Source organism: Cuculus canorus, chromosome 4 (assembly GCF_017976375.1).
Source record: "Cuculus canorus isolate bCucCan1 chromosome 4, bCucCan1.pri, whole genome shotgun sequence".
NCBI lineage: Eukaryota > Metazoa > Chordata > Aves > Cuculiformes > Cuculidae > Cuculus > Cuculus canorus.
In genome coordinates this window covers 65,450,626-65,471,784 of record NC_071404.1, presented here as the reverse complement: position 1 = coordinate 65,471,784, position 21,159 = coordinate 65,450,626, and the positions used below count along the sequence as shown (strand labels likewise).

Below are 21,159 nucleotides of genomic sequence, written 5' to 3'. Positions count from 1 at the left end.
ACATGGATCTCCATCCCCTACCTCCACTAAGATAGCAGATAGAAGGACCTTCCTAGCACACTGTCCCTCAAACACTGGCATGCCACCCTTAGGCTTATCCCTAGCAAGCCTGTTTTTATCCCTTTTCCCTTCAAATCTAGTTTAAAGCTCTTTCAATGAGTCCTGCTAATTCTTGTACAAGCATCCTTTGCCCTCTTTGAGACAGGAGTAGCCCCTCTGTTGCCAGCAGTTCTGGTGTCATGTAGACCAACTGCTGATCAAAACCCACAAAATTCTACTGGTGACACCAGCCTCAGATCCAGGTACTGATTCCTGTTTCTGCCCTCAGTACTCCTTGCAACACTACTTGTGCTCCTGATCCCTTAGTCATCTCAAGGCCCTGAAGTCTCTCTTGATTGCCTTTGGACTTCTTGTTGCAACTTCATCACTGCCTACATGAAAAATGAATAATGGATAATAATCTGAGGGCTGTACCAGGGTAGGAAGTTTTCTCTTCATGTCTTTAACCCTGGCCCCAGGGAGGCAGCAGACTTCCTTAAGAAGTGGGTCTGGTTTGCATATTGGGTCTTCTGTCCCTCTCGAAGAGAGTCTCCCATAACAATGATCCACCTTTTTTTGTTTATGGAAGTGGTTTTGATGTAAGGCATAGGCCAAATTAACCTCAGTGACACTTCCAAGCTAGATGAACCATTGTCCTCTTTATTGTTCAGTTCCACTTGCACAGCTTCGTACCTGTTATGTAAGGCCACCTGAGAAGGTGGGTGGTCAAAGAGGACACATGCCTGCTTGCTGCAGGCATGAACTTGTTGCCATTCCCTTCTATTCTTTAAGTCACCGTGTTCAGCCAAGTGGAGAGAGGATAGGGAATCCTTTGTATTATGCATCCTGTCTGCCTGTTGGGCCTATTCCAGGGATAGTAAAGACAACAAATATTTAGCTAGTAAAGAAAGGTATGGCTGATTGTCCCTTTAGGCATGAGCAGAAACTTGATCCATGCCAGTTGAAGTAGCATATTTTAAGAAACAAACCTGTCCCACAGCCATGAAACATTCTGCCATCCAAGGACACCAGACAAATTTTGAACTATGTGCTCTCCATTATTTTTGTTTGAAGAAATTGGTTCCAGATGTTTGTGGGTGAATTCAGATCTAGGCCCAAATCTGAATCCAGGAATTACCAAAAGGGGTGCTTGATATAAGTTTTTTAAATCCAAACGGGCACTGCAGCCCAGAATGCTGGAAATCTTCTAAGAAATTGTGCAACCCACATAACACTTCCAGAAGTTCTAACATAGTCAACTAGTAGTTACAGTAAATGTAGACAACCTCCAGAAAAATAGTCGTGGCTTATAATGTCGCTTCTGCTAACAAAAATATCAGGGGGATTAACCTTGGCACTGCCCATGTGAAGGTACATGGAATGTGCGAGTATGAGCAGCGGGTCACTTGAAAACTGGTAGGAAGTGATGTGAGCTACCACTGAACTTACTACATTTTGAAAGAATCAGTCTGGAATCACCTCTGTTGTTTAGTTTTCACTGAGAGTTGAGAAGAGAGAGGAGAATGTGAGCTTTGTGAACAAATTCAAATCGAGCTGTCAAAAGTGCAAATAGAAGAAAAACAACCTACCCGGAAATTGCTTCTTTTACACAATACTGAACTGTATGTTTAAAGTCAGTAATAGTGGGAATACAGCAGATAAGCCCTATTTCTGATGCTCCAGACCAGTGCAGGTCTACTCAGATGAGTGGATGATATTCAGTCCCACGTGCAGTGTGATCAAGGAAGGGAGTGAATAGGAACGTGGCTGGCTGTAAAGGCTGGGACAAACGCTACCACGACATTTGAGTTGCATATCAAAGTTGTGTCTCAGGAGTATTGGCGGAATTTGGTGAAGGTAGGATAGGTGGGGAATAACTGACCTCAGATTTGAGTGGGGAGAGGTGGTGAGGATGAGCTAAGAGCAGTCTTGAAGACAACTTAGTCCCACGGTTTTGTACAAAGGCAAACACAGAAGGCCTTCACTGTAGCTGCCCTACCTGAAAAGTCTGTAGTTCTATTCTTCTTTGCAAGACAGAAAGTTTTAAAAGCACAGAAATGCAAGCCTGCAAGCCTGTGCAAAATCTGACATGTACAACACTTAAACGTTATGTTTAATCTTACTTTGTGATTTCAGTTTTCTTTTTAACAGGGGCACTGCCCTGTCAACACGTACACAACTGGCAGGAAATTTATAATGATATGTATGAGTCTTAAAATAAAGTGATAACTGTACAAATTCACACAGGACCAAAAGTAGTGGTCCTTGTTAGGCACAGTTCTCAAAGAATGCAGTGACAGAGCTGTATTTGAAGAAACTCAGAATAAGGAAAATGATCTTTTTGTCTGAACAATTCTAATGCTCAGGGGCACTTGTCAGTGACTTATTCTTCTAGATGCTGTACAAACACTGAACAAAATGGCAAACTTTGCACTAGAGACCTTACAAGTAAGCATGATAAAGAAAACATCAAATAGCTGCAAGCAGATAGGAGAGTAGAAGCAAATGGTTTTCTAACGGTCTTTAGTGAAGCTGTCAGTATGTTGAATCTAGCACATAGAACACAAGCGATTTTTTTTGGTAAATAACTGTGTTTTATATAGAATTAAATTCCACCCCCAAGACACAGGTGAAATGGTGTTTACAAAGGTTACATTCTTTCCAGTAATTCAGCATTTTAGCAGTTTACTGACTGATTTTCATAGTTTGATTCAAACCCCATTTCTAATGAGCATTTCTAAGGAAAACAGAACATAAGCCTTATCCTTTGTTGGAACCTGCTGATGGGTTTGCTGAATAGCAAAAGGCAACTGCAGTGCAACGTGTACTTAAGTGCATGATAAAAAGGTTCCTAAGGAAAAGGGATTAGTCCTACATAGAAGAAAAGGCACTAGTCAAGTGAGTTTGCATCTGATTGTTATTTGAAATGAACATGTACCAAGGAAACAATATGATTGTAATATGATCTCAGTTTTTCTTAATAACGATAACATTCAAGCCAAGAGTGGTTTGTCTTTACTAAATAGTAGGTGGTATACTCGGAAAATTCTATAAATTCATAGAAATTTTTGCACACCTCTAATTCATTACTGGCTTTTCTTTAATGACCCACTGTGCCTAGAGAAACAAATCATTAAAGACAAAACTGTGTATTCTTATGTTAAATACTTTAACAAGAGTTTAGATTACCTTTGATTTTGGCGTTATAGCTACAGGCCTTGGAGTAGTACTCCATGATTATATCAGAGTTCCTCTTCAGTTGTTCCACTTGAAATGATATCTCCTATTTTCTCCAAATAAATTAAAACCAGCTCCTCAGAGATGATATTTACTGAAGCTCCAAATCATGGTAATTAAGCTTCTACACCACAACACACTACCATGTGTTTCCAGATATTATTTTATAGAAACCAAAGGCAGGCTTTGTCATGTTATTTTTCCAATATTTTTAAAGGAAGATGCATATGAAAAGAAGCATAGTTGGGTGGGAAAGGCTTTCCACTCCACAAAAATTCTGGGATCTAAAAAATTTTCCTATTCCACATAAGGAAGAAATTGAACTCTTTCGAAATTTTCCATGAAGCAAGCCACAGAGAGACCACCCCAGGATAGCTAATAAAGTCGTTGTTAGGACATTTACTTGGGAAATGGGAGACTTAGGGTCAAACTCTTGCCTGACAGATGAGGGGCATTGACCTGAATATTCCTCTTCCTAATGAAAGACCCTAATTACGAGACGTGGGAGTATAGTGATATGAGGTTTGCTGTCTGCTTCCCTCTTTTTCATTTAGACCAGAAGTTAGGGTTTGGACCAGAAACATCATGTTAACTGAAATTTGGTCAAAGCTGATAATGTTTCTGAAAAAGCTTTGCTTTTAAGAAATTGGCATTTTCCAGTGAAACACAGCTGTCCCTGATCAGCTCTTTTTGTAAGCTGGAAGCCAAAGGTTTTATGGCTGAGATCTATGGATTACTACATTATTCACAAGTGGTAAAGCCATGCATAAATTAGGCCTCTAATTCCAGTTAAGTGCTAATTCTGTGTATTGTATGAGTTATGTCCTGGACTATAGTACATCCTAACACAGTATGCCAGTAATGCAAAGAGGGATGAAGGTAACTTAATACATACTATCTTAACAACTGTTTTAGTAAAATAGTACATGTAGAACTGGCCAAATTCTGTATTCACAAATGTAACAGTAGTGATTAAAAAATGGATAGAAGTGACTAGAAATAGATTTGTGGGCAGAAATAGATAGCTTTATTGTTATTAAACATAGCGCGATATCAGTAGTGGCAGGGTTTTTCCTCAAAGGCTCTCAGTTTATCAACTTCTTCTTTCCCATGGCCTTCGAATTCATTCCCATTTTAACCTAAAACCAGAAGGCCACCTTTCACCCAAACCAGCTTAAAGCCAGCGCCAGTGCAGCATGATGTATCGCCTTTTCAGGCGATGGGGGCTGAGGAAGCAGGCTTTGCAATGGGACACTGTGTTCACCCACTCTAATTCTGGGAATCAACAGGAGGCCAACTGCATGTCAACAGGGTGCAGTTTCCTGCAGTACTTCTCACTTTCTGAGACAACTAATTATTCACCTCTCCAACTGATGTCTTTTGCTGCCAGCATTCCACAAAGTCTTTATGGCATGTCTTTGACAGAAGTCTTCACTGAAATTTTTACTACAAGCCACTTAAAAAAATTTAAATTAAAGCTGCTGACGCTATTTTACAGCAGATACTACACTTGATTAGTAGAGTTAAAATCAGGGAAAAAACATACCACAGCCTCAACCCTGAACTTTGCCTCTTAATTTTTTAATGAGTGAACTGTAGCGTCATTTTGAATAAATGGGTATTTTTGTTTAAGCACACTGAAAGTAAGCTTTAACAGAAAGGGCTAAACTATAAAAGGTAAAAATCAGTTTGTATTTTATTCAGAGCAGGCCTTTTTTGGCAGATGGCACTTTGTTTAAATTGACTTCTTTTTCCACTCTATATAATCTATTTAAAGATTAGTTTGATGGCACAAAACTGCAGACATGACAACACGCTAAATATTTGTATGCTCTTTTGCATTTTTTAAGGTTTTCTCCAAACTACAGCTGATGAATTTTGCTTTTACTATGCAAGAAAAGATGGTGGTGTATGCTTTCCAGATTTTCCAAGAAAACAAGTGCGAGGGCCAGCTTCTAACTCCCTGGACCACATGGAAGAATATGACAAAGAGGAAGAGATCAGCAGGTTCATAAAGATAAATGCTGTTTAATCTGAAAAAAAACCCTAGCAAAGCCTGTGGTTTTCACAGTGAAATAGCTCAGTATGTGCTTATGCTCAGCAGCTGTGTTTTCCAGATGTTACTTTCTTTTGCTGCTGCTAGTGCACCTCAGAAGAGAAAGTTACATTAGTTTCAATTGCATTGCTGAAAAGGTGTTAGAATCCTGGTTTGATCCACCCTGTGGATCTTGGCTATGGTTTACCCTGTGGATCATACTTAGTTCTAGGAAGTCATTTCTACCTGAATTTAATATTACTAAACAACTACAATAATTTTAATAATAAAATATTTATTTCATGATATACAATTTATTTCATTCCTGTGAAAAAAATTATTTTTCATTGTGAAGATAGTTAAATTGGATTGTCCCATCATAAGTCATTATTTTGAAAAGGGTTTTAGAAGCCAGATTTTCTCGAATTGCTGGGATTTACTGAACAGTATTACTGAATAGTAGAAATGTTGTATTTATAAATCATTTACTCTTTTTTTACCAACTCTTTGCTCCCCTATTCCTCTACATTTCAGATCTAAGATGAATTAATTTTATGCTTCTTTTATACAAATCAGATTTTGCTCAAGTGAAGTTCAAACTGATTTGCAGTATTATCTAATTGAATACCTTTAAGGAAATAATTTATTCTGGACTGCATTACTGTGTCTTTAATAGCGCTGCAGAACAATAATTTTATCTTTTAGGGACATTGTTGTGTCATGGTTATGACAAAAAAAGAGATTTCTCACTATTTTTTTAATTTATTTTTTTTTTAATAGAAAACACAAGCACAACTGCTTCTGTATTCAGGAGGTTGTGAGTGGACTAAGGCAGCCTGTTGGAGCAGTACATTGTGGGGATGGATCCCATCGCCTCTTTATTCTTGAGAAAGAAGGATACGTGAAGATTTTCACCCCTGAAGGAGACATACTCAAGGAACCTTTTTTGGATATACACAAGCTTGTTCAAAGTGGAATAAAGGTTGGACTTTTTGCTTATCTCTATCTGTTTATATTTAAGCCTGTATGTGGGGAAAAGTGGAAGAAATGGTTTTTTTGAAATTATTTTAATCTAAGTAATATAAAAGAAGAGTAATGACAACAGACAGTACAGTTCTACCTGGCAAAGAACTGAAAACTTCCTTATTTTAGGAAGGGAAAAAATAGCTTCTTATAACTGTCATCAACATTTTTCTCTTTCCCTCCATATTTTCCTCACTTTAAATTCAGAAGAAACTATCCAACACCAGCATCCCACAGCACCATCTTTGTATTTTCATCTTTTGGGTTCTTTTCCACCCCACTGACTTCATCTCAGTTTTGCTGTGATTCCAAGTGGGAACAAGTTTGGCTCAGGGCCTCCCCCGACGCGCGCGTGCTCAGTGATGCCCTGGGAGTCGGATGCAGGAAGGCTCTGGGAGTGCTTAGGGACCCCCCGGGAGAGAAGCAATGGTGCTCAGTCCCTCTTAGCTCAAACCTCAGATGCAGCACAAGCTGTCCCCGGTGGGAGGCTGCTTTAAAACAGCACATATTTGAGATGCATGTCAAAAGTGACCGACCCTCTAAATTCAGACATGCAGGCGGTTTGGTGCAACAGCTTTCATTGTGGTTGATGGTAGGACTTTTATGGTCAGGGGAGTGAGTGGTGAATGGGCAATGATGGGAATACATTGGAGGGTAGAGGTAAGAAATTACATCAACGTATGGGTAAGTACTACCGAAAAACTTGCAAGATTATTGGGGGATATTTTACTTTGTAAATGTCTTAAGTGTTGTTCCATGAAGATTTCTTGTCACATTTTAGAGTGTTAATGTAAGTAAAATCCTTTCGTATAAAGCTAATTTAAATTGTAATCGGATTTTGCCTAGAACAGTCAGGACTGTATATCTGACAGCATTCATGGATGAAAGATATATTGACATACTCTTGACAGAGTAATCTTAAATAATAATTGTGACAAACTATATCGATTTAAAAGGCACAGCATATATTAACTAATAATTTTGTGTTTCAGCTATAAGAGCAATAACTCAATTTAATATAGTCTTTTCTGAGAGGCTATCTCTGAGGTTTTAGGTTTGTGTTGAAGGAGAGAGAGAATTGAATAGATGACACCTTTTTCAGGAAAAGAACCAATTTATATGATTCTGTGGTTTCCTGAACACTTCCCTTCCTGCCTCTCTAGGTAACCCTAATGCTCAAGATACAAAATCAGAAGAGACTTATGTGGGGCATTTTTGAACATCAATATAAGGCTGTTTCATATTTCTTAAACGAGATTCTGATAGTTTGTACTTGTGAAAGTATGGAAACTTTCCACAGAATTGCTATCGATTACAAACAAACCTTCCTTGAGCAAACTTTTACAGCTGGAACTTAGAGGCAAGGCTAAATGGGAAAGTGATTTTCCGTGCTTCTGAACAGGCAACAACTTGGTTGATAAGGCTCTCGGCAGCTACCTTCAGATTCAGATTCAACTTTCAGTTCTGTTATAAATGAATGACCTGATCTTTCTAATCTTTACTGCACTAACCATCATATAATACCCTAACCTTTGTTTCAACTTAATGTTTTGTGTAAATACTTTGATGTTCTGTAAACTAGAAAGTCTTATTTGGTTCCCTGAAACAACAGCTCAGTGACTGAGGATAATTGTATTGCAGTTTTTAGTGCAGGCTGGCAAAAATAGGGACCTTACGTACTTCACAGGTGAGGAGAAAGGGAATGTGTCTAGAAGCAGTACTTCAGTTCTTAGGAGAAAGTACAAGAATTTTGAGGAATGAATGATCTAAAATAATAAATTCAATAAAATAAAACCCACATAATCTAAATGGTTGTTTTAAAACACGGGATCTTAAACACGTTTATGTTTGTCCCCTGTAGTCTGATTCTTATAATCATTGTCCATGGTCCTTCACCTACTAGGATGCAAGATCACTGTGACAATGGTAGCAGTTATTCCATCAAATACTACTTGAAGGGTATTAGATTTTACTTACCTGTTATACAGTTTAAAACTAGGAGTCAGTAATGGAGACTACTATGTGGATAGACAGTTTGCCAGCAGACAGTGCAGATACTTCACAGGCAGCAATTAAAAAAACCCAACTATCTTAAACACTGCATCTACGTGCAAAGTGTGAGAATGGCTGAATGTGTCCTCCGTGCCTACTCAAGAAATACTGGTAGTGTAAGGTAGATTAATTTGCACGTATACATTTCGTTCTACACGCCTGATTCTTCTAAAATAATGGTGTAAGTGAAAAAGTAAAATAAAATCCATGCATTTTTAGTTGTCCCTGATCAAACTTAGGGGCATATGTTTTGCCAAGGTAACATATTGCCTTTTTTAGTTCTCTATTCATTTACACAGATTCATAGATGTTAACCAAATATCTAGTCAATTCCTGTACATCATCCATATAATGTTATTTTTTAATTAACATAGACATCCTTCATTGAAGTAAACAACTTTTCACCTCTTTTCCAACCTTGGAGCAATGGTAGCAAGAACAGGCAAACGATTCTTTTTTCCCTAAAAATAAGTGTGAACATTTTCTCCCTTATACCCAAGTGTCTGAAAATTGTTTCTGTGATTTTTTTGTGTATATCTGAAATAAAAACTTAATTCTAGTGACAATAGTAAAAATATTTTTTCAAACTTTTATAGATATATGTTGTACCCAGTAATAATAGGAATAACAACAATAATGATTATGCAGCTATAATCGAATGAAAGGTAATTTAAGTTATGCCTCTGAAAAGCGTTTTGGACAGCTATCTCAATATGATATTTTTTATGTTGACAGATGGAGTAAAATAGTGGTGGTTGATTTTCTCCTCTTTTTCCAATATAAAGAGGGAATTTAGGAGTGTTAAAATCATTATATTGTCACAAAACAGCAAATCTGTTGCTTGATGATTTTCCAAGAATATACTTAAAACTATCTTGAGACTGACATAGTCAAGAAACAGAAATTACATATTTCCTTCATAAAAACCATCCTGGACTTCAGTTCTGATGTCACTAACATGATTTTGCTCATCACAGCATTGGCAGTTAGATAAGGAGCAAGACAATATACAAAAACAGAGGAAGCAAGGTAACTGCATTCTATAGCAATCAGCGATGACACCCTCCTAAAAAGATGCTGTTTATTCTTCTAATGGAACTAATGATCCCCATGTTGTTGAAATTCATTTAGAGCCCCTAAGGTTGCTGTGAGTGAGCCTGTAGGGTTTCTTCACTGTTCCTGCTCGCCTAAGCACATGAATAGTATTATCTGGAGTTGCTTCTTATTGGTCTTATTATCCACACCTAAAGGTCTGTGGATATAAATAGAAATTAAGTAAGAAGAGTGGTATAACCTGATGCATATGGTTTGTTGGTCCACTGGCTTTTAATGTTCTTTAAAGTTATTGAGGTCTCTGCTAGAAAAATGTTGCTGCAGTAAAATCTGCTGACTGTTACATGATTTAATTTTAAGGAGTTCAAATGAAAGAGAAAAAGTAATAATTTTTTTATGTTCCTGGTATCTTAAACAGCATTAGACAAGCGTGTAGATGTATTTCATAACACAGAGAAGCCATGAATGGATGACGGTAGCTTGTGCTTCCTGGAGGCCCTACACAAGAGAAAATTAGATGCAGGATTCCTGAAGATTAAAATAAATAAATATAAATCTCTGAAGAGCTTAAGAAACAATATGTAAATCTCCCAATTTTGATTCCAGTTAGCAGGAATGATTTTTTGATCTTCTATTTTTCAATGTAGTTGTTGGAAGCCATGAATGAAGAAGTAGCTAATTCAATGTCTGTGGTACTCTCCAATGTATTTTATGTCACATTGGCCATGTAAGAACTGTAGATGTGGATGGATTGATGACTTGGCCAGGTCCCTCCTGCCACCCTCAGCCTTTTCTCCCCTCTCTTAAGAATGTGTTGAAAACAAAGCCACTGTGTACCTCAGTCTTGACCCAAAGTTGAGTAAGGACATGAGTGAGACATGCTCCTAGGATATGCATCTAGGCTCAACTATTTAGAAATATATAGCCTAGCGTAGCGAAGAAAATACTGATTCCATCACCTGTGCCCATTAATATTACAAAGCACCCTGAGTATGTGCCGCCGGTAAAATCAAGTCCCTGTAGTTACATGGTAGTTTTATACTCATAAATCCACCGATTGAATAAGCTCTTTAGCTATGTAATCGCAGTTGGGCTTCATGTTCAGTTGCTTGTTATCTCTGATCTGTAAGTTATTTACAGTTTATTGCTAATTTTGTTGATTGTGACTAAACTGGTGTAGCCCTCGTGTGGATCTATCTGCTGACTATAGGGTCATAAATTGTTCAGCCAGCACAGTGCCTAGAGTGGAACCCCCTATGAAACGGGTATCCTTAAAACTGCCTTTATGGGACTATTCTCATGAGAATACTGTGATAAAGGGCAAAGCCTCTGAGGAAGAGAAGGGCAGGGCAAGGGAGGGAAGGGAAGGGGAAAAGGACAGAAAATCTCAATGAAATGGTATTGGAGGTCACTGCTAAGAATATACGAGTTAGACTTCTTGACATCCTTCATCTTCTTCTCTAAGACTATGGCTTTCCTTGTCAGAAAGAAATTTTAACAGAGACTTCCCCATAATCCTAACCCATAATCACCCTTCTATATCATCTTATTTTCAAATTGACCAGTAAGAGTAGTCTTACATGTTTTCCTTAATTCCCAGGGTTTCTAAAATGCTACGTTCCTATATAAATGCTTTGTAAATATTTTAACTGCCAGCTCTCTTTGCAGTGATAAAATATAGAATATATATAACAATTATTTTAGGTTTAGTAAATTTCCAAGTAACAGTCTTAAGAAGAATTAAAAGTTATTTATATACCTCACTGTGTATTGGTTAGTTTTTATATCAGAGCACAAGTACTTTCAATCCTGCAAAATCTTATTCATGAGTGGTCCAGTCACTCAGGTAGGAATCTTCTTGATATCTTGAAGTAAGCTGTGGAACGTATGCAGTAGACCCATTTTCCACACATAACAATTTGTATATTCAGTGTAAGACTATGAAAGTAGATTGCCAGGTATGAAATAAGTTAACTATGCTGTTAAGAGCCAATTATTCCAGAGCTCCTCAGGGTTTAACGAGCGCCTTGTCACTATAGGCACCTTTTTGCAGGAATGCAGAATTAGTAGTGAAACTTCTGCTATGCCTTCATGTTTGTAACATAACATAACATAACATAACATAACATAACATAACATAACATCACATCACATCACATCACATCACATCACATAACATAACATAGCATTTTAATCACGTTAATTACTCAGCTCATTCAATATAAGATGCAAACTAAAAAAAATGAAAAAATACCACTATCTCCATGACTGGTGCAGTATGTTTCAAGGAGCTTGTGCAGCCTTTGCAGTGAGGCTTGCTGCTACAGAAAACTACAACAAACCAGTGATAAAACATATTTGAAACTTAGTATGTGAATAGAATCAGATTGATTTTGTTAGTTGCTGAATGGTGTGCTCAGTTCTATCATTGATAAACCTTCTCATAGAATCCTTTTGAGAGTGGATATGAACATTTGGGTTTGCATCATTATGATGTACAGAAATAAGTTAACACATACAATGTCCATCGATACCCACAGGATTTACATTACTGACAAAAGACCCACAATTGACACAGTTTATGCTAATCCTTCCAACCAAGTCCAGTAATTTCAATCAGTTTATTTTCCTCTGAATTCTTACGTGGATGAGAGTCAAATCAATAAACCTTTCCTGAGCTACTAAACAAAGCTTTAGTTTACACTCTTGGTAAAAGTTATTTTCTGGTCTCTGCTCCTTATAAAGCCAAACTTATACTGGCTACTAAATTTGTGACCAATTACTCCCAAACCGGGGACTATTTTGATGCATGGAGAGAAAGGGGAACCGCAGAGGGATGTACTGCTCTCCAGGCTTTAGAACTGGAAGGAGAATTGGAAGATCGTATCTAAATTTCTTCCTTCTTCAACCTGATGGGCCTGCAACATTAGAGTTGCAGAGTGTAACAGAGCTACTCAGAAGCACTGCCTGTGAAAACTCCAGAGAGCAAAACCTCTCTGTTCTACTAGACCCAGCTCGCATCTGTTTATGAAGAATAGGGATAGTCCTCTAAAATAACAATATTAGAGTGCAGAATATAAATACGATGTATAGCCTGTTATGAACAGCGTTCAGATAATTTCCATTTCATTCTACAATTAATTCTACCAATGCTGAGTGCAAATTGTATTTGATGTCTTGCTCCTGTACTTTTAACTAAGACTAATTAAATGGTAAGTCAATTTAACATGTGTGCGTAGGCCCAGACAAAGGGGCAAAGGAAATATTATTAGCATGTGACAATGATATGTTTTGGTGTCCTGGAACTCCTCTTTTGGAGTATGAAGGGAAGACCCTAGGGTGTCTTTTGTGAGAAGCTGAAACGCTGTTGTCTGTGTTGTTGCAAAAATGGCAAGGCAACCAATGTACACCTCAAATTTCTAGAGACTGCAGAGAGAAGTGATGAAAACTGTCTTCAGCAAAGGACTTAAACATGAAATCACATGGGGTCAGAGGACGTGGGAGTTTCTCACTCATTTTACAGGTCAGAAGAGCTGCAGGCAGGCTTGTAGCACAGCAGATGACATTTCTGAGGCCACATCTCACCTGTGATGTGCCCACTAGGAATCACAATTGGTTTTAAATGTCTTCACATAATTGGGACAGAAAACTAGAAAAAAAAGAATGGTTAAGGTGTGCAAATGTCCAAATGTGAAAGTACAGGACATTTTAAAGATAAACCAAGTAGAATGTCCTTGTTGCTAATCACCTTAAAAATTTGTGAAGTAGACACGATGTACACAGCACAACGGCCTGCAGGAGCATGCAGCCTTCTTCATGAAAAGGAAGATATTTTTTTTTTTTTACTAGTGAGAAGTTCTTATGATCTTTGAGAGTGATAACACTTTTGTAAGGACTTAGTGTACTTCAACTGTATTCAGAAACTGTAAAATACAAACCGTGTTTTAACCAAGGACTATATAATGACAGTGAAATGTGCCTGGATTTCCCATTAACCATGTGTGGATTTTGGTTCTAATCCTACTAGGGGCACAAGAGTCCTTTGAAAGAAGCTCTATCTTACCACCATATAGCTCTGTTGCTTGCACAGAAAATAAAGATTCTTACAATTCCGGAAAGCATGTGCCAAAAGCTCTAGAGACCTCTATTTTTGTGTGAGAGACTGCACTAGATAACCATACCCAAGCTAGCAATTGTGGAACAGCGCCGTGACTTTCAATTTGTAAGCTGACCAGATGAAGAATTGCCAGTTTATTCTAGGGAAATTTGAATCAACAAAACATAATCATTTCTGTTGATTTTGGGTAACGTGTCTTAGATTTGAGGAGCTGAGAGGGGAAAGAAGATAATACTTTATCATTTTACATGCACATGTGTAGATTTTAATGTTCTGTGTTTCCTTGAGAGGAATCCCATGGTGCCAATTAACCTAACTTATTCCAAAACAATTCTCTGTTTGGAAAGAATAATTTTCATTGTGGGTGTTCCATGAAATTGTATGCCTCATACCCTGTTATTACTGAGATGTGTGCAGTGCAATTGAGAATGCCAGTTTCTTTTCCATGCACTGTATAGATTATAGCTGTATCCCACACACAGTGCTAGATAATCCCTACTTTAATTTTGTTATGTGAACAAATCCTTTTTGAACATTTAGAGGTTTTAGAAATGTAAAAATCCATCATCTTCTGAAACTGCATTCGTTAAAACGAAAAGCTGAATTTAGAAGTGATCAAACCCAATGAATAACATAGTAATTATCTAATTAAAAGGAAATTATTGCGTTTGCTGAAATATAACAGGCAGATCATGATATCCAACACAAAATGGCAAAGAACGAATAAAGTTACACAGAAAATTCCATAGTTTTTAGCCAACACAGCTTCAACCACATGTTTTTCTTTAATGGGAGGAGGTTTAACAGTCCACTAAGGCTCCAAGATTCATCATCCCTGTTAGCTCTTGGACACCCCGAAATCTGTAATAAAGTCCTAGAATACTTCAGGGAACCCATGAAGTATGGGAGAAACTGTACCAAATGTCCTTGAGACTTCTTCTATGTACTTTCCTGTCCATCCTGGCTCCATGATTTCCTCTGGTGCTATAACCTTGTACTGTGCCATACAGAAATGGGTCATGTGTTTGTCTTGAAAAAGATTAAAAATTGAATAACCTATATATTTTCATAGTTAATACAGCCCAACTGCTATTCCTACGTGTACTTCTCCCAGATGCCACAGAACAATTTTCCTCTATATCCTTTTACACACATTTTCTCACAAGCTCTTAAGTCCTATTCCTTAGACAGGATCAGCAAGTTGGACTGAGGGAGGAACACTTCCTTCAACACAGCACTGGTATATTATCATGTTTTCCACCCATTTTATCCCCTTTGCAGTTAAAGTGGACAAATGATCTGTCCCTAATTTAATGGTTTATATATAATTTTAGTTTTAAAAACCAGTCAGAACTAATTTTTCCCATTACTGAAAAAATCCTCTCCCAAAGATGAAACCACTTAGTAGCTGACACTTATTTTTGTTCAATGTCACTGTCTGCCTGCATTCTCATATTGCTGGAGTTTTAAAAGAAATTATTTCATAAATCTCAATAAAGTAATATTCTGTCTTAGATTTAATTTGGAAAATGGAATATACCATCTGTGGGAGAGAGGTCTGCAAAATACTTTCAACCATTTGTTTTTAATTTACAGCAGATATTTTTTAAAACCTTGATCTAGCTTCACTGGCATTGAATCGCAATCCCTACAGCTGAATTGCAACAACTTTAATTCATGTAATAATCATTATTTTCATGTTAACTGAATGCCCTGAGAAGAAATGAAAGGCGGAGTAAATCACCCAAAACTTTTATATTTTTGTCATTCCTAAAATTCTATGGATCTCTATCAGCTACAGTCTCAATCAGTGTAACGGCCCAGAGACAAGCGCTTACCAGAAGCACTAGTGTGTGAATCGATCCGAGTCACACCGCAGTGTGAAGGAGAATTTTTTTAATATATCAAACACCATAAGAAAAGTATTTACTTAAATTTGAAGTATCCATTTCATTTTTTGAAAGTGTGATCAGTTTTCCTGAGGATCCACATCAGAAGGAAGTTAACTCCTTTCAGGACATCCTTTCAAGATCTCCCTTAAAAAAACCCCTATAGCTTTCCATTACAAATTGAATGCTTAATTGTGAGTAATGAATGTAAAATAATATTGTAAAAACCAAAGGATCCTATTTGAAGGTGTAACTAAGCACTATTGACTCTCCTTATCAAGTATCAGACAATGTTTAGGCATGTTAATGTGAGCACTAAGCCTTGAACACTTCAAAGATCTAGTCAAATAAATAGAATTTCAGATTGGAAGAAAGGCAGCGCAAAATGTCAGCAGCTTCCATTACTGCTGTTTTCCTCCTCCATTAATTGCCTTACAGGATGTGACAGGAGAGTATTATCAGGACACTATTGCTACAGTGACTTTTTGAGGGAATGAGCAAGAAGGTAGTGGTCTCATCAAACAAGGACGTGTGCATGTGTAAATAAATCAGTAAGATTGAGCAAAACTTAACAAGTCACCTGTGAGATTACTCAAATTTGCCACTACTGTTACATAAAGATCACAGCCCTGCCAAACACAGTGAAGGTCCAAATGCCATGTCAAATGTCCGAAGCAAAAGACAAATCCAAAAGTAGAGAATATTAGGGAAAGCCCTAATAGAAACCAGCCTCTGTCGGCTTTAATGCCCTCTGCTAGGTCGCTCCTCACTGGGACAAATCAAAACGATTTCACAGCCAGTATCTATGTTTCTCCAAAGACCTGTGGGGCTGGAATAAAATTGAATCACTCTTTATTTACAAATGCCTGGTGAAAAAATGTGTAATCAATTACTTAATTTAAAAAGTAATTTCAGTTCTTGAAGCAGAAGAATTCAACTGTTTTTGCTGTAGTCTGATGACTCGGTATTTTGCAAGCTACAACATTTTGCACTTCTTGTAGAGATATTCTCCTTACAAATTGTATTGACCTTTTAATAATTTTGCTTTTGAAATAGTTTATTAAATATGAATGTGGCACAAATAAAAGAACAAAAGGAACATATTTCAATTCAATTCAAATAATTTTCTATTTTGTATAAAATGTATATACATTTTATCAATGCATATTAAGTTTATTATATGTGACTATCTGCACAAATACATCAACTTCCAGGAGTTAAGTATTCCAAGGAAAAAACAGTGGCAAATGACTGAGAGAAATGTACTTAATTAGCAACTTGCTAACTACTAATTTCTAAAATCACTTTATATGAATGGTCAAAAAAAGCCCCAAACAAAATGCATGAAAGAAACTACTGCTCTACTTCTCATGTAAGCACTGCTAAAATCATCTTTTAATAAGGCCTGAGAATTCCTTTGTTCAGTAAAACAAAAATGCACCTTCAACAAGTGAACAATTTAGAAGGTGAAATTAAACACGATGAACTAGAATAGAATCCTTAGTACTGAATTTTATTTCTTTCATTTTCTTAAGTGTTTTGATTCATCAAAACACAAACTACATATGTTTTCATAGAAAATGAGGAGAATATCTTGTTTGTGTGCTTGATGTACTAGATATGCAGTGAAGGAGAGATTTTTGGAAACAGAACATCTTCAAAAACGAAGCACTGGATTTCAAAACAGACTCTGCAATGTGCCAATTTGGTTAGCAAGTGTGTATTATCACTTACTGGTAACCCATGATAAAATAGAAAGTGCAAAGGGTATTGTAGTATCAGTCTGGAGTATTTAGAGAAGCTTCTGAGGCTGGACTGCATAAAACTTAACACTTCTTCCATTATGTTTCCTCCTTTTCTGTGTTAAGTGTTCTGCCCATTTGCAAAAAGGTAGAATAGTGTTTTCTTAATGCTGCCCTCAACTACACAATTCTTCATTTAATCAAAACCTACTAGAATTAGGATTTGTGTTTGACTGATAAAGGGTCTGTGTTTCAGCTCTAGCCGTTTGAAACTTTATCGTCTTAATTTTGAGACTGAACATACACTGTGTTGTTCTAATTGCACTGGCTTTTTGAAAAGAACTTTGTACTGGATTCAGTCAAGTTAAAGGGTTTCCAAGATCATGGTCTTGGCTCAGGATAAATGGAGCCAATGAGCTAAACAAATTCCTGCTTTCTTGGTTCTTATAGTACAAGAAAAATGGAAAGAGCAGAATACTTTTACTGCTTTATACAAGTGAAACAATCCTGAGGGCTTCAAAAAAATCTAAGTTAATTGTGTTTATGTCAGCAAGACACACTATTTCAGAAATTATTTTCGGCTTTCTTTTGAAATGTAAACTGCAAATTATAATATTAATGAAGCAAACGTTTCTTACTTGGCAAATTTAAGAAAAAGTTGGATTTAAGAGTAATCACCTTAGGTTTTAAAATAATAAAGAAATTTAGTCTAGTATGAACAAATATTAGTGTTCTTATAACATGTAATAGTAATAGCTGTCTTGCACTGTGCTGAATGAGGATGTATGTGCCTATATTTGTTTCATCTTCTGTTACTGAGAATTCTTTTCTAATGAGCTACATCTTTAAATTGGGATTGAAATAAATGAGTAATGGAGAAAAAAAAAAGAAAAGGGACTCCTAATCAGGAAAACAGTGTACATTCTTTCAAAGCCATGTTTATAAGTTCAGAGAAGCAGTGGATCTAGTTCAAAGACAAATCATATTTCAATCTGCTTTTCAAAACTACCATATAGTTCATTACTGAAGTTTGTTTTCAGCTGAATCTTAGCTTAATGACAACTGATTACTTGATTTACTACAGGTCAAAAAATCAGTAATTTATAGTATGGGTCTCAGGTTGTGGGTTTTTTTACAGTAAGGAACCAACTGGTGTTTCAATGGGCTTAGGCTCTCAAGCCATGGGAGAACCAGTAATTTGCATTTGCTGATTTTAAATAACCATAGGCTATTTAACCTGCAAGAATTCACACTGCACAAACATGAATTTCAACACACACAGAGCTAGATGTGTAACTGACCTCCCTAACATACAGTTTGATTCATGCACAGAGAAGGAGAATTTGAATTTAAAAAACTCCATGTGGTTTCACTGACAATTAAGCCCTTTAGACTTTAGGCACTCTTAAAAGTTTATTGGCTAAACAAGTATTTCCTGGTGACTTTTTCATGTATGTGACAGGCACGTATTTTCAAGCCCTTCAGTGTGACACTGGAATAGTGTGTAGACACCAAAGACAATAATTTGTTACTGGAATACTGGAAGGGCAAATCTAATCTTGATGCAGGTCTTGAGTGAAGTATATGAGCTGATTCAGGAAGTTAACGTGGTTGAGCCACTAAATAAAAGTGACCATAATATAATTAAGTTCAACATCCTCCCATGGGATCCTCCCATGAGGTAATAATATTCCAGTACTTTTCAAAAAAGGAAGATTTTTATATTGAGGAAGTTAGAAATAGCCTGAAGGGGAAAGTTAGGAAATTAAAATCCGTAGAAGCAGCATGGAGGTTCTTTAAAAGTACCTTATTAGACTCAGTGAAAGTATGTATATACTGGAACAATTAGGAATCAAGAAGGTGAGAAATATAGCAAGGTACAAGGGAATGTTCAGGCCCCAAAAAATAATAATCCTATAATAAAATGGAAATCCAAGCCAAGTGACACTAATAGAGCAGAATATAAATTCAGAACACCAGACTAAGGGTTATATTCTGCCATTGTTTTACTGGCAATGTAAGTAGGAGTTTTGCATAAACATTTATGGTAGAACAACATTCTGAGGTTTGAGAAGAAATTTAAAGGGCAAATAGGGAAAAATACAGAGACATTTTTAATACATTATGATAAAAGAAGAACTTTCTCAAGCCAGGATCATTGAGGCTGGTTAGCTAGGCCAGTAGCATATCAAAGCAAAAGCTGCAGCTTGATTTCTTTGCATAAGAGAAGATGGGAAAGACACACCCTATAGTTGGGATTTAACATTTTCCATTTTCCACCTTTAGGCTGAGAAAAAACAGAAAGGACAAAGAGAAATGATGGAAAGCACCAGCACAAATTGTCAAATTGTCCTAAAACTAAGTGCTTTAAAGGAAGTGGTAATTGGAGTAGTTGAGATAATGAAGTAGTAATATTTATTTTTACTGTTAATTATTTTTACTATTAATTAAATCATCTATTTTCTGTGAAGCTGGATATAAAAGGGCTCTGAAAGTCATCTTGCAAATTACAGACAAGTGAGAGCCTAGAAAAATATTATGAGAATTGTAAAATTAGGTCAAAAAAGCACCTTGTGTATGTAGATTTGCTGCCACAAACAGAATTCTGTCAAAGGATTAGTAAGATAATGAAGAAAAATTAGTTTACACTTCTACACATTTTTACACAGTGACTGAAGAAATCAGTATGAGAGATTGCTGGTCATAAAATGAAAAAAACCTGTTGTGGTTCAGACTGCACTCAGGGAAGAACTGATCTATACCAGTGCCTCTGGACTTACCTCCAGTTTACTGCTAAATTAGGAGAAAAAAAATCAAATAAAAGCAATAAATAACCAATATCTTGAAAATAAATTTAAAATGTGTAATCCAGTATAGCTTCTAGAAAAATCAGCTGTTACTTTGACAACTAAGTGGCAGAATTTGCTGGTGATACAGGATTAGAGTACACTGGTAGAAAGTCCGGAGAAATTTTCTAATTTAATAATTCAATATAAAGCACCTCAGGAAGAGTCTTTAAACACACAAAGAGCTCTCACCTTATTTTGTTCTGTGCTGAAAAATATTTAAGAAGCATCAGTGACAACTCCGAGTAGCTCTCCAAGTATTAAAGAGCAGGTATTGAGTAGTGTCTAAAGCAGGGTTTGAAGTACTCTGTTTAACAAACACTGTCACTATATAAGCCAGTAGCATCCTCATGAGTTCAGCAAGACACAGTAGAGTTGAAAAGGGATTTTGTTTGGTGGCTTATCTGATTTTTGAATGAAAACCATTCATCTAAAAATATATTTGGTGGTTTATCTAGAAGTATATTAATATGGGAAGAATAAAATCTAGCAGAAATAGGTGAAGTAATAAATCTCAGAGAAGACAATATTGCCATTTCATTCTCTTTTTTCTTTGCTGAAAAAGTTTAACAAATTGAATTGTCACACATAATAGGGATGACATTTGAGCAACATAATCACTTGTCTGTTACATGCTGCTGCTTTGATGGTTCTGATTCAACACTAATTAATGGAGGTTTCGCCTTTTAGCTTTCCACTACTATAATTTATTATCCAATTGTTTACAAAAATTACAACAGCCCTGTAGCTTTCCTGATAGGGAATCGGGTAATGTGTGAATAAAGCTGGGGGCAGGTAGGTCCCAGCTCTGCTGGCCATGTTGTCTATACAACCATCACCTTTAACCTTTCCTTCATATCCCTTGTCAAGAAATATCCTAATATTAATTTTTTTTCTTTTCTGTGTGGAGCAGAAGCAAGACATATCAAAATTATCTGAATCCTTTTGAAACTCTGAATATACTGCAAAGCTAGGTGACTTGGGAACTCATTTAGGCTATCAAATCGACATACAGAGTCTTGATTTATATCAGGTTGGATGCAGTAGTAAGCATTTCCAAGATTACCAACAGTGACTAAGGATTGTCAAGATATATGTCCAGAGACAGTTATAAAATTGTAAAATA

General features: G+C 36.6%; 1 protein-coding gene across 1 annotated transcript in view; it reads left to right on the top strand.

Annotated features, from left to right (window-relative positions):
• HHIP (hedgehog interacting protein) overlaps positions 1–21,159 on the top strand; it is a 77,778-nt gene that overhangs the window by 13,333 nt on the left and 43,286 nt on the right. Inside the window, exons 3-4 of the mRNA XM_054066008.1 lie at positions 5,127–5,283; positions 6,092–6,293. Coding sequence (XP_053921983.1) covers positions 5,127–5,283; positions 6,092–6,293 — 359 coding nt within the window. The remainder of the gene's footprint in view (positions 1–5,126; positions 5,284–6,091; positions 6,294–21,159) is intronic.